At 40.8% G+C, this 15,652-nt stretch overlaps 1 protein-coding gene across 3 annotated transcripts in view; it reads left to right on the top strand.

The window, feature by feature from the left end:
* Positions 1 to 15,652, top strand: part of Abcb11 (ATP binding cassette subfamily B member 11) — a 93,041-nt gene that overhangs the window by 64,325 nt on the left and 13,064 nt on the right. For all 3 annotated transcript variants that reach the window (XM_034495608.2, XM_076928862.1, XM_076928861.1), the window contains 6 exons: positions 786 to 947; positions 9,050 to 9,154; positions 9,245 to 9,406; positions 11,054 to 11,257; positions 12,920 to 13,161; positions 14,795 to 14,951. In XM_034495608.2, coding sequence (XP_034351499.1) covers positions 786 to 947; positions 9,050 to 9,154; positions 9,245 to 9,406; positions 11,054 to 11,257; positions 12,920 to 13,161; positions 14,795 to 14,951 — 1,032 coding nt within the window. The remainder of the gene's footprint in view (positions 1 to 785; positions 948 to 9,049; positions 9,155 to 9,244; positions 9,407 to 11,053; positions 11,258 to 12,919; positions 13,162 to 14,794; positions 14,952 to 15,652) is intronic.

Raw genomic sequence — 15,652 nt, 5'->3', positions numbered from 1 at the left:
TTTTCTCTTTTTTAGTGGCTGATGACAAAATTATTCAAGCTAACTATTTTTGTTTATTACTTTATCTTGATATGAAAACTACAGGGCAAAAATATTTCATATTTCCCTTAAATGTCTCATTGCTTAAGGTTAGGGACACTTTGCTATAAGAAAACCAGGAAAGGTTCTATCTTGTTAGGCTCTGAATGCTACTACCTTCGAGGTAGTAGCATCATCAGGGAACAGGTAGAATTCAGAGAATGTTAGCCTGACATTTATGAGTCTGTGAGCTACCAGATCTGGACTATCAAGACCTACAAAGGACAATTTTGCCATATTGAAAGTCATCTAGATAGTCCAACACTGTGCAAGATCACTGTGAATTAAACATGTCTCACCTCAGTTACACTGGCCTTTCCTAGAGTGCCCACCAGTTACTAGCTTAGAAAATCTTGCTTGATATGTTTTTAAAAAACATACCTTGAAACCTCCCCAAGTTTTCAATGTGTAAATACACTTAGCAGTGTAAATAAAATGAGTTATTTTCAAAGAGACAACACAATTCTTCCTGCTTGAGAGTTAGTCTAAATGCTACTATGAGCACTACCCATTCACATTTAGGGAACAGTCTTGTCCCAGCCAGGCAGGGCAAAGTCCCAGGAAATACCAGTAACAAGTCATCACATCTCAGGCGTCTCTGAAGTCACCCACCCATAACCGGTAACCATTATTACCAGCCTGTGATTCTTACCCTGGGACCACCAAAGGGTATAGATATGTTTGGTAACTAACTCTCTTTCCCTAAGGACAATGACGTGCTTGTGGAAGGAGTTGAACCTGCCCCAGTTAGGAGGATTCTAAAATTCAACACTCCAGAATGGCACTACATGCTGGTAGGAGCTTTGTGTGCAGCCATTAATGGGGCAGTCACACCCATCTACTGCCTTTTATTCAGCCAGATCCTTGGGGTAAGCAAGCAACTGGACTAACTTTATTCTGTTCGTATATTCTGTTTTGTTGTTTGTTGTTTTGTTGTTTGTTGTTTTGTTTTGTTTTTAAACCATTGGCTAGTACTGTATCTAATCTAATACCTCTTTTCTTTAAACACACTTGACAGTTTGCTTGGCTTTTTTTTTTTTTTTTTTTTTTTTTGCTAGTTCTCCTGCCCACCCCTGTCCCCCCACCCTCAGCTCTAAAAGATGAACAGTTCATAGAATCTCCACCATACAGAAAATGAAAAGGTGATGTTGAACATACCTTATTTGAGGCTGGCAAGGGCTTACAGTCATTGCACTATGGAAAATAAATAAATATGACTACAGATTGAAGTTGCAAGAGGGATGATTTCCTGTATGAAAAGCATTGGTTGAATAATAATACAAAAGTGATTTTCAAGCGATTTTTGATCTTGCTGGATCCCTGAGGTGCAAAGCTTGACGTAAGGAGCTGGTGATAGCGCCCGTAGGCAAGTGTCTGCTCTGCTACTGACTGCATTCAACCAGGGCCATGGGAAGAACTGAGGAAAAAAAACAAAAGAAGTAAAGATACAGCTGGGAGAAAGAATAAGCTCATGTTCATTTTTCACTCCCTTGGAGTTTTGCTATTTTCCATCTGACGGTTGCTATGGTGACGAGAGATAACACTCGTTGGGCATCATCTAAACATGTTGTGTTCATTATGTTTCCTAATAACCACTGGATGCCCAGGTTTCTCTCACTGCCATTTTATAGAGGAGGAAGATAAGCCTCAGAGAATTCAGGGGAGGGAGCATGTGGACTTGGGATTCACACCCAGCTAGTGTGATGTAGAGACAGGCTCTGTTTATACCTTATTGTCATACATTTAGTCATTAAAAGGCTGTTGTATTTTTACAGATCTCTCTTACACACACACACACACACACACCTACACACATGGAGAGTTCACCCAAAAAGGACAGCCACACCCGTAAGGACATTGTTAACTTTCTCAAGGGCTTGCCAGCACACCACATCACCAGAGTAATACTTTGAAAAACTCACATTTTTGTTTCTTTACATCCCTTCCTTCTCACCTCTCTGGTAGAAACTAGGACCACAAAAAATAAACTGCTCCCATGGTTGAGACTTGTGAAGAAAGACCTGAATAATCCAGCAGTAGAATCGTCTGGGTAGAACCGTCTCCAGCCATTTTTAATCACATTGCTTTCAGGAAGTCAGGCAATTGGAAACATAGCTCTAGATAATTGAGTTTCTGGTTACATGGTGCCACATCTTTCATGCTGAAATCTTTTAAAATAACTAATGTATATTCTTTTGTTTCCTAGTAGGTACAGTATCCAAATATAAACACATGTTCTTTTATTTATCCAACACGAATTTGCTGATGGTCTCCCTCAGACATCACACTGGGGACTTGATACCACTGCATCACAGTTCTGGTACTTTCCCTGTGAAGTTTCCAGGAAGTGAGGAAGATGCTCATTAGACAGAAAGATAATAGAGCACACCCACCATTCAACAAATATGTACCATGGCTTGTTTACTGGCCATCCTTCTGGTATTCGTCTGGGATAGAGGACAAGATCAAGCCTCTACTGACCTCTCTGCTGCCATTCCAGCAGGGAGAGGGTCTGGGTGGGACCTTGTTGAACAAAAGGAACAAATGTTAGAAGAAAGAGTAGGGATGAGACGTAAAAGCCCACACTGAGATGTTATGGTATAAAGGAAACCTGGAAGTTTGACTTTGTCACTGATTTTTCTCTTTCTAAAAGTATTTATTCTTTGACAAATCCATACACACAGACAGTAGAGTATGGTCATGTCCTCCTCATTACCCTCTTTTAGTCTACCTGCCACCCCCCCCCCCATGTCCTTTGAACTCCTTCCCAACAAAACCCTCTCCCACTTTTATGTTTTGTTAAAGGACCCACTGAGTTTAATTACAGTTGCTTGTGTGGGCAGGAGTCGGGCGGGGGCTGTTTACTGAAGCTTGGATAACTTTATCAGAAGCTGTAACATTAAGAAAAATGACTTCCTAGGCTTCAGGCAGGAATCTGACATTAGACTAGAACAAAGAAGTAATCTCAGGCAGGAATCTTAATAGTAGGCCAGAACAAAGAAGTAATTTTCAGACAGGAATCTAAATTTTAGGCTAGAACAAGAAAGTAGGCTTCAGACAAGAAAATGACCTTGGGCTAGGACAGGGAAGTAGGCTCAGATACTTGGTCATCTTGATAAGCCCCTAGAAACTGTGATCCTGAGAGTGTTCACGTAATTGTGTGTAATGCCTTGTTCTTTCTTTGACTATTTGTGTTTATTGTCTTGCTTGTTCCTTGACTATTTGCATCTCTTGTATTGCTAGACCCTCAAGATAGAACTGACTTTAATATATGCAAAATTGCATAAAAGCATAAAGGAGGAGGCAGGATGGGATAAGGATTCTAGGGAGGGGAAATGGGGAAAGGGATGACATCTGTATTGTAAATAAATAAAATAGCCAATAAAAAATTAAAAAAAGAAAAATGACTTCCACTTACCCAACAGCCATTAAGTGCCAATACTTCATCAATTAGAGAGAGATTTCATGAACCTCTACCTAGTCTGTATTCATTGTTGACAAGCTTGATTTGTTCAGGTCAACACAGCTGTTTGAGACCATGACTGCAATGCCCATGTGCATTCAGAAGACTGCATTTCATAGCACTTCTCCTAATTCTGCAGTTCTTATGATGTACTCTGAGCTTGTGTGTGTGTGTGTGTGTGTGTGTGTGTGTGTGTGTGTGTAGGGTGTGTGTGTGTGCCACAGCTTCATTGTGTGCATGAACCACTTTTTCATTACCCAGGCATCAGTTCATGGACATCTATTTCCTAACTATTGAAAACATAGCTGCAGTGAGCAAGGATATACAAGCGTCCCTGCGGCAGGCAGCCGAGTCTTTTGAGGATGCTGAGAGAGGGATGTCTAGACCTGCTTATCTCGTTAGACCTCAACAAAAGTGGCACCAAGAAGATACTCACTCAATGTTCCTCAGACGATGTTAGCTCCTATAGGAAGTTTCTTGAGTTCCAAGAGGCCTTTGTCCTAAAATAAAGGACTTTCATGTCCTTTATGTCCTAGAGTTACTTTATCCCATTTTCTGGGACCCCGTTTCCTCAATTATAAAATGGAGGTTGACGAAGATGACCTTGAAGACATGTTCTAGCTCTAAAACTGTGAATTGGCCAAATCAGGAAAAGTAATGACAAAGTAAGAAGGTGTGTTTCTGAGCCGCAGCCAGTCTAAGAACAGGGGCTTCTAAGGTTGGGTAATCATGTGGATTTTAACATTAGCCAGCTACTCTGTCTGGACTACATAGATACTATCTGCAGAACTTGAGTGTTTCCCGCTGTTAGTGACAGAGACTCCATTCCCATGACTCTGAGACTCATTTAGCACTGGGATGAAGTTAGACCGGGCAATAAAACTTTCACTGAAGGTTCCACAACAACAAAAGCGGGATCTAGTTGCTGGAAGCCAACCCTGGTTTATTGCTAATGTTCTCAGTGTTACATTCACTAAGAGGAAGAGGCTGAAGAAATCACGGTCTCTTCCTAGACTAAGGAAGATTATTTCTATTTGTCTTAGATACACTTAATGATTACACTCTCACCATCATACTCATGATGCTTTCGTCTCACAGGGGGTCATGAGTCTGTTTCTAATTGCCCTAGTTTTATCCTGACACAGCTAAAGGGTATTATATTAATGTGTGGCATATTAGACCACACATGTGCCCATTAAATGTGCACAAATAGAAACCTGGTGGCTAACCTACCTAAGCCTCCATACTCAGCTAAAAGATAATGAATTGGTTTCACTTTCCCTGGGTCTGTTTCAAATGGAAGATGTGCCAAGTGTTCAAGCCAATGCGAGTTGGATGTGACAGGCTGGAAAATGCACAGACACAAGAAACAGCCAGCCATGGTATGGTTTTATGTCTCTGTATTATTTGTGTACATTTCATTAATATGAAACAAGAAACCTACTTCTGGGTTCCTGTGAGAATCCTAATTTTAAGGAAATCCTAATTTAAGATTTGGTTAAGCCACACATTTGATATCTGACACATAGCAAGAATTTCATGGCTGCTTTTCTCTTTAAGCAAATTTTACCATGACAGAAAATAGAAAGATGTGTTTCTGCGCCACAGCCAGTCTGAGAACACAGGGTCCCAGGGATGGGTAGTCTATTGGGCTGCATTTCAAACCTAAGAATGTACAAAGAACTCATGGAACAAGATTTTGTGGCAAAAGGACTATGGGTAAAGTCGTAATCCAATCAAGATAAAGGCTTAATCTTGAACTAAAGAGTCATGTGGACTTTAACATTAGTCAGCTTCTCTGTCTGGACTATGTAGATACTGCCATAAGCCAAAGGGCACACCCAGAATTAAAAAAAGAAGCCAGAAACTGGGAAGTTCCTTTTCATGAATAACACTTAGATGAATGGACTCAGACAAATGTCTTGGTGTTTGTGACCTTGGTTTTCTATGAGAATTAGGTGGACTCATCTGTAACCCATAGGTACAGTAGGTGGTCTTTGTGAGGGAGAGGTCATTGCTGCATAACAGTTTGAGGTTTCAAGAATATCTGTATAGATATATATATTTTTTTTAGTATCTTGAATTGTAAATTCTGTGAATGGATTGGTTGCACAAGTCTATTAAGAATTACTGTGGTGTCTTAGAATCCATTTTCTAAAGATTTGAGTGGATGGTCGTCAGCTGACATTCATCCTAAAGCCAAGGAAAAAACCAGGTTCAGAACTCAGTGTTTTAGTTAGGATAGATGACAGAGGTTCTGGTTAGTCAACAAAATGATGGACTGGGTATTAGGACTATCTTGTACCTCACTGGTACAAATTGGCATAATTATGTTCTAATTGTATTTTAAGAGAAAAGTTTCGTTTTAACAGGAAGGGTGATATGTAGGAGGAGCTAAGGTGGGAGGAGTACTGAGAGGAAGAGAAGGAGTAAGAAGAGGAGGAGAAGAAGGAGAGGAGAAGCTAGGTGATGAGAGAGAGAAAGAGGGGGGAGACAGGGAGGCAGAGGTTCACATATCTCCACCAGTCAAAGATAGTTGATATATCTATGTTGGGTAGTGGGTTACACCTCTGATTGAGCAATACCAAACTTATAAAGCCTTTGATTAACATTTTTTTAAAAAAAATGTGTAAGTGCAAAAAGGAAAAGGGGGCATGGAATAGGGGTTTTCTAAGGGGGGAGAGGGAAGGGGATAGCATCTGAAGTGTAAATAAAATATCCAATAAAAGAAAAGAATCCATTTTCTAGAAAGTATAAAAACTGTAGAAACTGTCCTAGAAATAGCAAAATCTCATTAATCTAGAACCAAATTCTCTCCCCCCCCCCCCCGTGTGTGTGTGTGTGTGTGTGTGTGTTTCTCTCTGTCTGTTTCTGTCTTTCTCTGCTTGTAGTTTATCTTCAATCCAGAACAGTTTTTTTTTCACTTTTATTTTTTTTACCTTTTCTCATTTTATATAATACAGTTTTAAAACTGTCGTTACAGTTGCCTTAGCTGCTCTTTAAGACCTGGAATTTAAACAAACAAACAAACAAACAAAAACTCTTTGAGCACACAATCAGGCAGAAACAATGGCCAGTACTGAACCAAACTAAAATGCCAAAGCATTTTAGATTTTTTAATAAGATGTGTGATGATGCAAAATAAATTGCAAACTTATTAAACTTGTAAACTTTGCCCTGATGTTGAAGGGAGATAGTTTTGTTTCTCTTTTTCAATACATCTAGTTCCAGCATCAAGTATTATTATTCATTAGACAATGAGTGTCCTGAAACCTGTATCTTCTGTTTTTATGTATATTTGAGTCAGAGACAAGACACATGGAACAAATAGAAACACCCTGTTTTGTTTCACAGAAAAGCTTTACTAATGCAATACTCTATGTATTGCTTTTGAGATTTATTTGGCACATAGTAGGTATTCAGCAAATATGTGTTGAATAAATGGTTTTCTTTGAGTCACTCTATGCTGGCATCGTTCTAGCTATTCAAATTATTTCAGAACTGTTAGACTGTAGTCAATAAAGTGCTTATCATGCAAACATGCAAGTCTGACTTCAGTTCCCAGAGTCCACATATGTGTAATCCAGCAGCAAAGAGACCAGAGGGTCCTCTTTAGGGCTCACTGGCAAAATGGCTAATTCCAGGTCAGTGAGAGAGCCGGAAGAGTGAAAGGGAGGTGGGGAGGGACACACACACACACACACACACACACAAATGGAGAGATGGAGAGAGACAGAAATAGAGAGAGAATAAATAAGAACTTATTATAAATCTCTCCAGTCCATACTTTTCCTGAATTCTCCTAGTTATGTTGTTTAGTCTGAATTACAAAGGTTTTGTTGTGATGAGAATCTATTTCACTGAAGAGCTTTGCCACCAGAAGACACTCTGTTTACTCTGTTTTCTTATTGCAACACCTCGTTCCTCAGCTAGGTGATTAAGCAACTGTCAGTAAATTCACCACATATTTAAGTGTGGGGGAAAAAAAAGCTCTAGAGTCCAGCGGCGGTCTGGCAGCGGGGTCCCGGGTGGGCTTCCCACACCGCCAGCGAAGGGTCCCACATTCACGGAGCCGTTGCAGGCCGGCCAGCGGCTGCATCGGCAAGGTTCAGGGTTCCAAAGGCTGGGAATCTGAAGGCAGGCGCAGGAAGGCCCAGGGGACACGTGGAGTCTGGTTTTCCAAAGCTTTTATTGTTCATGGAGTGGTGAATGGGTGTAGATGGTGTGCGCTCCCCTAAAAGCCAGGCTCCCCTGGCTTTTTATAGGGAGGGGAAAAAGGAGAGGGAATAACTTAATTATTGGCCTTTAGATAACTCATTAATATTTTAATCTCTGAAGGTGGAGACCTCTACCTGGGCTACGTGATTGATGGTGTAAGTTAAATGGCCAAGGCCCGACATTTAAGAACATCATTTACTAATCAAAATAAACCTTAAAAACTCTAGTCACAATGTCCATGGCCTTTGAGGAAGGAGTTTCAGTTTCCTGTAGGACAACAGCAGCAGGCTCAGATTTCACTTTCTTTTCTTTCCTAGACTAAGGACAGTACATTGTGCAATAGATGGTTGATCAATCATATATATACTTATAAACTAATTTATATGTGTAAGACTATGCATGTAGTATATACTATTCATACATATAATAAAGCACAGGATGAGTTTCATGAGTTTAAAAAAATCATCTTTATTGTGTCCATTAGTTGAGGGAAGTAAGAGTTGAAATAATAACCATGTTTTCCTGAAGACTGGTATTCTCAAGTTCTCAATAATGTCCTTCTGTCCCTCTTCCTCTTTTTCCTCCCTCTCTTTCTTCTTCTCTCTTTTCTCCCTTATTTCTTAAAGGATAGCTATAATCTGGCCATACTTTCATTTTTTATTTTTCATCTATGTCAGAGAAAAGGCCAATACCACTCCTTAAACCAAACCAACTTGGTGGTGGTGGTGGTGGTGGTGGTGGTGGTGGTGGTGGGGTGTGTGTGTGTGTGTGTGTGTGTGTGTGTGTGTGTGTGTGTATGGAGGGGCTTCTGTAATTGTTGCCATTGGTTTAAATCTTCCAGGAACCCTGCCACAAAGCCAATTAAAAATGCATCATAATGTTCATCACTAACTTTGGTTTGGAAACTAGTGTGTTTAAAGTGAAGCCATTTTAAAAGTGTTTTTGAACAGACAGTGCTACTTTTATAGCAAAATTAAGAGGGAGTTCCAGAGATTTCTTGTGTACTTGCCTCCCTCCATCATCAGCATCCTTGCCTCCCTCCATCATCAGCATCTTTGACTCCCTCCATCATCAGCATCCTTGACTGGAGTGCCCCATTCAGTACAGCTGATGCTCTGCACTGACACATGATGATCCTCTCGTCTTTATATTGATGTTGAAGTTCACCCTTACTGACATTCTATAGGATTGAACAAATGTGAAAATTTGTTTAATTGAACATAGTCAAGAGATTTATTTTGTTATTGTTTATACTAACAAGCTTTCTTCCCTACTTATTATCTTTCAAAGACTTTTTCACTCGTTGATAAAGAAAAACAAAGATCAGAGATTGACAATATGTGCTTATTCTTTGTCATCCTGGGCTGTGTATCCCTTTTCACACAATTTCTGCAGGTAATTTTATTTTTCATTAAGTGATTTGCCTATCCATACCCCCATTTTCAGGTAAAAGTCTCACCAAAGACTCCTTCTTTATGTTTTTAGGGTTATACCTTTGCCACATCTGGAGAGCTCCTCACAAAGAGGCTGCGAAAATTTGGTTTCAAGGCAATGTTAGGACAAGATATCGGCTGGTTCGATGACCTCAATAATAATCCTGGAGTACTGACAACTAGGCTTGCTACAGATGCTTCCCAAGTTCAAGGGGTAAGCCTTGGGAGTGTCTTTGTCCATTTGGGATGCTGTAACAAAACATCTTAGATGAAGCAATTTACAAAGAGGAGTAGGTTGGCATGTTTAAGATCAATACAGGAGTAGGTTATGTCTGGTAAGGGTATGACTCAAAGACGGCACCTTTGTATTCCATCTTCCTGTGGCAAAAGGTTAGAGGGGCTGTTGCCACCTTCTTTTACTCTGGTTTTATTAACCCCACTTGGGAAGACAGTTATATATAGTCTAAGCATGCCCAAAGTCTCTAACACTAATAGTTCTCCAGTGGGGAATTAGATTTCAATATGAATTTTAGAGAAACACATTTAGCCATAGACTGTATGGGTAGGGAGCAGGGGTATATTACATAGATATTTGTACTGTAGAACACTCTGAGAATTACCCATGTTTCCTCCTGAATGAGAACTGGTGAGGCTGGGATAATCTAAAGCCTTGTAAGGGACACAACAGTGTCCCTTGGGCATACCTAGAATCAGTGTTAAGACACACATCTATCTGCTAAAATTGGGGGTTTCATCTTCTGAGTCTAGCAACTGAGATGTTTTCTCAGACATTTCTAATACTCAGAAGGTTAGATTTCACCAGCCTCACATGTGGTCCCTAGAAGTGGAAGGAAAAGGTGTGTGGAAACATCTTCCCTTGAGCATCCAGAGTTATGTTGTGAGCAACCTTGCAATCTTAGAAAGATCCCCCTTGGGAAATAGGGAAGAGATGGTTACTGTCTACACTTTCTCTTCCTCCTTCCCTCCCTCTCTCTTTCCCTCCCTCCCTCCCTCCTTCCCTCCCTCCCTCCCTCCCTCCTTTCTTCCCTTCTTCCCTCCCTCTGTCTCTCCCTCCCTCCCTCCTTCCCTCCTTCCCTCCCTCCCTCACTTTCTCTCTCTCTCTCTCTCTCTCTCTCTCTCTCTCTCTCTCTCTCTCTCTCTCTCCCTCTCTCCCTCTCTCCCTCTCTCCTTCTCTCTCACACTTCAAAGAGCTACATTTCTGACCCAGGGAGACAAAGCTATGGTTTCTAAATCCCACAACCTGAAACCTTGTTCAATAGACTTAACACATCAGTCTATGATCAGTCTGGATCTTTATAAAGCAGTGGATTGGGATTAAAGTGAAGAGAGCCAAATCTACCTCCCAAATCTCTACCCACATTCTAAATGAAAAGCAAGCAAGCATGGTTTGTAAAGCCTTGGAGGCAAATCTTCCTATAGCAGGAGTACAGTTCTGTATGTAGTATGCCTCAACTCCTAGCCAGCCCAACCAGCATACTAAAGTGTTATGTGTTTCACTGAACCTGGAACCATCTTAAAGGAAGGTTCTTAAAACACATTCCTTCTGAATCTCTGATCTTTCATAGGTAGCCATGTGGGGAAGTGGGAGTGAGTGGGTGGGTGGGGGCACACCCTCATAGAAGCAGGAGGAAGGGAGATGGGATAGGGGGTTTCTGGGGGGTGAAATGGGGAAAGGAGATAACATCTGAAATGTAAATAAATAAAATAGCCAATTATAAAAAAGAAGAGTTGTATATAGGGCATTTCTTTTTAGAATCTTTCAGTATAAAATACTTGTCACATACTAGTGTCTGGCAAAAGAGACTGCGTCTGAGATTGGTTTGTTCCTTTTGCTTTGCAGGCTACTGGCTCTCAAATTGGGATGATGGTCAATTCCGTCTCTAACATCATTGTGGCCTTGCTCATTGCCTTCCTCTTTAGCTGGAAACTCAGCCTGATTGTAACAATCTTCTTCCCCTTTTTGGCTTTATCGGGAGCCGTACAGACAAAAATGCTGACGGGATTCGCTTCTCAAGACAAACAAGCTCTGGAGAAGGCTGGCCAGGTAATCTTATAGACCTATTTCCCCTTCTGACGACTAGGTGGTTGTCAAGCAAACTGTTTAAAATGGGAAGTTCAAAGAGACGCCCATGTCTCTGCCTGGAGACTAAGACAATAAAGGTTTGATGTATTAGCTTGATCGGGCAAGAGGAAAGTGTGCGAAACATAGACCTTTATATGCTTGCTTTCCTCTTGGCCATTCATTTTTATTTTCCATATTCTCACTTACAGAGGCAGACAGTTCTATTAGAGGCATTGTTGTTGATGTTTTCTCAGCCAAATGGTTACCCTGAAAACATATACTTTCAACTTTGACACTTTAGCATTTGCTAAGCTAACGGCAAATGTCTTTCTCAAACACAATCATAAGCTACAGTGTGGAATTCAAATGCATTCAGGGGTTATGTGTGCACTTTTTAAAAAAAAAATCTATTGTAATTAATATCTGAACACAGGAACGAGTGAGGGGACAATGACACAGACATTTGTCAATTGGGGGAAAAAAAAAACCCCACACATTCCGGGCATGGTGGCACAGCCTGCACTGATCTCAGAACTCGGGGCAGAGGCAAAAGATCAGAAGTTCAAGGTGATTCTCGGCTACATAGTGAGTTAGAGTCCAGCCTGGTTACCTGAGATGCTGTCTCAAGCAACAGTAACATACAAGGGGGGAGGAAGAGAGGGAAAGAGGGGCCGAGCGATCAATCAATCATACATAAGATGAATTCTTTTTGTTTTTGCTTTTTGATAATAAAGACTGAACAGAGAGTTTACTGAACCTAGATTTTAACATTGTAAGTACTTTAAAACCGACCTATTTACTTTTTAATATATATAATATATATTAAAAAGTAATATATTATATATTAATAATTAATATATATTATTGAGACAGGCTCTTACCAAGTTACCCAGGTGGCACTGAATTCAGACTGAAGGTCAAGCAGGTCTTGAACTTAGGATCCTCCTACCTTAGTCTCCCAAGCATGGGTATTCTGGGCTTTTACTGCCTGGCCTGAGTCATATACTCGTGCTTCATAAACTTACCCATGAGTATGTTCTATCACTCTTCAGACAGAATGTGATGCTGTCCAAGTAGCCAGAGCACTTCAGGTGCCAGTGTAGAAAATAGCATCTTTAGTGATGGAGTACCCCAATTCATTAACAGTGGACCTTAAACTGTGCATTTAAACACATGCTCACCATGTAAACTAAAGATGAATTTATGCTTTTAAATAGTGATATTCAGTTATGTGTTTTTAGAGAAGATGATTTACTGGGCAGCAACTTTCTGGAAAATAGACTCTAGTGCTTCAAAATTATAGTAAGTAGGTGTTCTGCTCGAGAAGACATTCAAAGGCAGCATTTTAGACATTTCAAATGAATTAGCAGAGCAATTTTAAAGGTCGTCCAGGACAAGCATGGGAGGACCTTTGTCTCACACTGTCTCTTCCCCCCAGCAAGTGGAGGCAATGAAACCATGCTAGAATTAGGTAGAGACTGAGTATAAGTGACAGATGGCCCCATGGTCTTCTTGAGTTGACCCCCAGCAACTTCACTATGCTATTTTCTGCCATTTGTGACAAATCTAATATGTGCGGCCATGGCAATGGCATGAAAAGAGATATTCCTACCTTTTGTCACCTCAGACTCTTTCCTTTTTCAGATCAGCAGTGAAGCCCTTGGCAATATCCGCACAGTTGCTGGAATTGGAGTGGAGGGAAGATTTATTAAAGCATTTGAGGTTGAGCTGGAGACGTCATACAAGACTGCTGTTAGAAAGGCGAATATCTATGGCCTCTGCTATGCCTTTTCCCAGGCGATATCATTTCTTGCAAATTCTGCTGCCTATAGATACGGAGGTTATTTAATAGCCCATGAAGGTCTGAGCTTCAGCCATGTTTTCAGGTGAGGAATATCCAAATGGTCATATGATATTGACACTCGGGGGTGGGTTGCCCTGTTCTGTCACTTTGCTTTCTTGCTAGCCAGCAAAGTACCCCCTCTTAAAGCAGCTGGGTTTATTCTTTTTCAAGGTTCTATAGGGTGTAAAATGGTTCTTCTCGACTTGGCTTCCTCACAGACTTCTGTGTGTATGTCTCTCTCCAGGGGCCTCAGTAGCAAGTGAGCTCATTCCCTTCATGAATGATCTTAGAGTTTCAAATGCAACAAAATAAACATGTCCTACGCCGGGCGGTGGTGGCACACACCTTTAATCCCAGCACTTGGGAGGCAGAGGCAGGTGGATTTCTGAGTTCGAGGCCAGCTTGGTCTACAGAGTGAGTTCCAGGACAGCCAGGGTTATACAGAGAAACCCTGTCTAAAAAAAAAAAAAAAACCAAAAATTAAACATGTCCTACATTGAGAGAATGTTCAAGTCTCTCCGTATTTCACTTGTTGGGGTCTCTTTGGCAAATGAAACTCACACAACTAAGCCTAGGTTTAAGGATCTTCAAACTGAAATCCACATTCGGACTGGAAGAGTAAATAAAATGATTATAAACATAAACTATTATGATTATATTTACACAGGTTAAAGCTGAGACTCTCAAGGACTTGAACGAGATGGATCCAAGTGCTATTGTATTTTAACTCTATTCCTTGCTTACAAAACCAACTGATTTCTAGCCATTTTCTCTGAATAGAGACATGAGAGACCAAGAATTTTTTTTTTCTGTTCTTCAAGGCAGGGTAGACTGACTCCACAGGGGAAGACCTGAGTAAGGGTGCACATGAAGGTGGTAGCTGGTCAGGGGAGGGCCCAAGTAAGGGTACACACGAAGGTGGTAGCTGTTAGTAGTGAAGGCAGAGACAATCTTAAGTTTGGAGGGTATGAAAGCATGATCCTCTCATCTGATATTTTTCTTCCAGTACTTTCCTGCTAACCCACCATCTTAGTTTAGATTTCCATTGCTGTGAAGAGGCCCATGGCCAAGGCAACTCTTATAAGGACAACATTTAACTGGGGCTGGCTTACAGGTTCTGAAGTTTAGTCCATTATCATCAAGGACCAGGCATCAGCAAGGCTGTGTCCCATAACTAATTTATTCATTTGTTCATTCATTCCTCAAGTCCATGTTGATTTAGTTAGTAGCTGGGACAAACATGAGGATACAAGCTATTGCATTTTCCTTCTCCTGACATAAGGATGGCTTCTGTGCATGCTCAGCGTAGAATAGGCGCTTCCATCGCTCACCGTTCTCTTTCACATACTTATCAATGATTCATGAAATGTTACAATGGGAAGATAAGCCAAACCATTCTGTTCATCTTTTCAATTTCTTTCCAAAACTACTCTCCTCCTCAAAAAAAAAAGAGGTAGATCTAGGGTTTGAAGGTCTGAACCCAACCCTGTTCCCTCTACCCCTCAACCCTTTTACAGAAAGCACAATTTGAAAACTACTAACCTTTCTCTATCCTACAACCCCAGACAGGACTGAAGAGACTTGTTCAAGCTGTTTGGGCTTACCACTTAGAACTCTTAGGCCTCCATACTACCCATACTCCAGGCCCTAACACCTGGGTGTTTGTCTGGTTACAGGGTGATCTCTTCAGTTGCAATGAGTGCAACGGCTGTTGGCAGAACATTCTCTTACACCCCGAGCTATGCCAAAGCTAAAATATCAGCTGCACGATTTTTTCAACTGCTAGACCGAAAACCTCCAATTAATGTGTACAGTGGAGCAGGTGAAAAATGGGTAAGTACTGGGCTGAGTGGTGTGTGTGTGTGTGTGTGTGCATTTTCATACAAAAGAGCCATTGAGGACAGTCAGATAATTCCAGCTTAGAGTCTAAAGTTTAGCAGCCTGTGTTCATTCATATACACTCAGAATATACAACAATAGATTTATAAATGTAAAGGAAGGAGATAACTGACGTGGAAAATCAAGTGTTACATTGGCATTTGATTAAGAAAATGACATGTAATTGTAACAGTTCATTTTCCATTACTACAACTCAAGGATGCTCAATGTATACAGAAGTTTTCTGGGCCTCTTGATATGTATACCCCTGCAATCCTTGAAGTCAGAGGGCCAAGGGAGGATAATTGTAAGCTTGAGGCCAACCTGCTTTTCATGACAGAAAAGAGGCTTATTTGTTTGTTGCACAGTTCAGAGGCTGCAAGCACACGATCTGATGAGTCCATCATTCATTATGTTTTTAGAACCCCAGGATTACAGTGTATACTAGTGGGTTGTGTCCTGACAGAAAGGCATTATGGGGAAAGATCATATAGTGAAGCAGAAAGCTACAGTGTGGAGAGATACAGTCTCATTTCCATGAGCATCCTCTTATTTTGATTTGAGGATTACAGACATGAGAATGTTTGACTTCTTTCTACACCCTCTCCAACTCCATGTTCTCCTAACCACTTCCTCTGGAATTCATGATCTCTTCT

Source organism: Arvicanthis niloticus, chromosome 2, assembly GCF_011762505.2.
Source record: "Arvicanthis niloticus isolate mArvNil1 chromosome 2, mArvNil1.pat.X, whole genome shotgun sequence".
Lineage (NCBI taxonomy): Eukaryota > Metazoa > Chordata > Mammalia > Rodentia > Muridae > Arvicanthis > Arvicanthis niloticus.
This window is presented reverse-complemented; position numbering and strand designations above follow the sequence as displayed.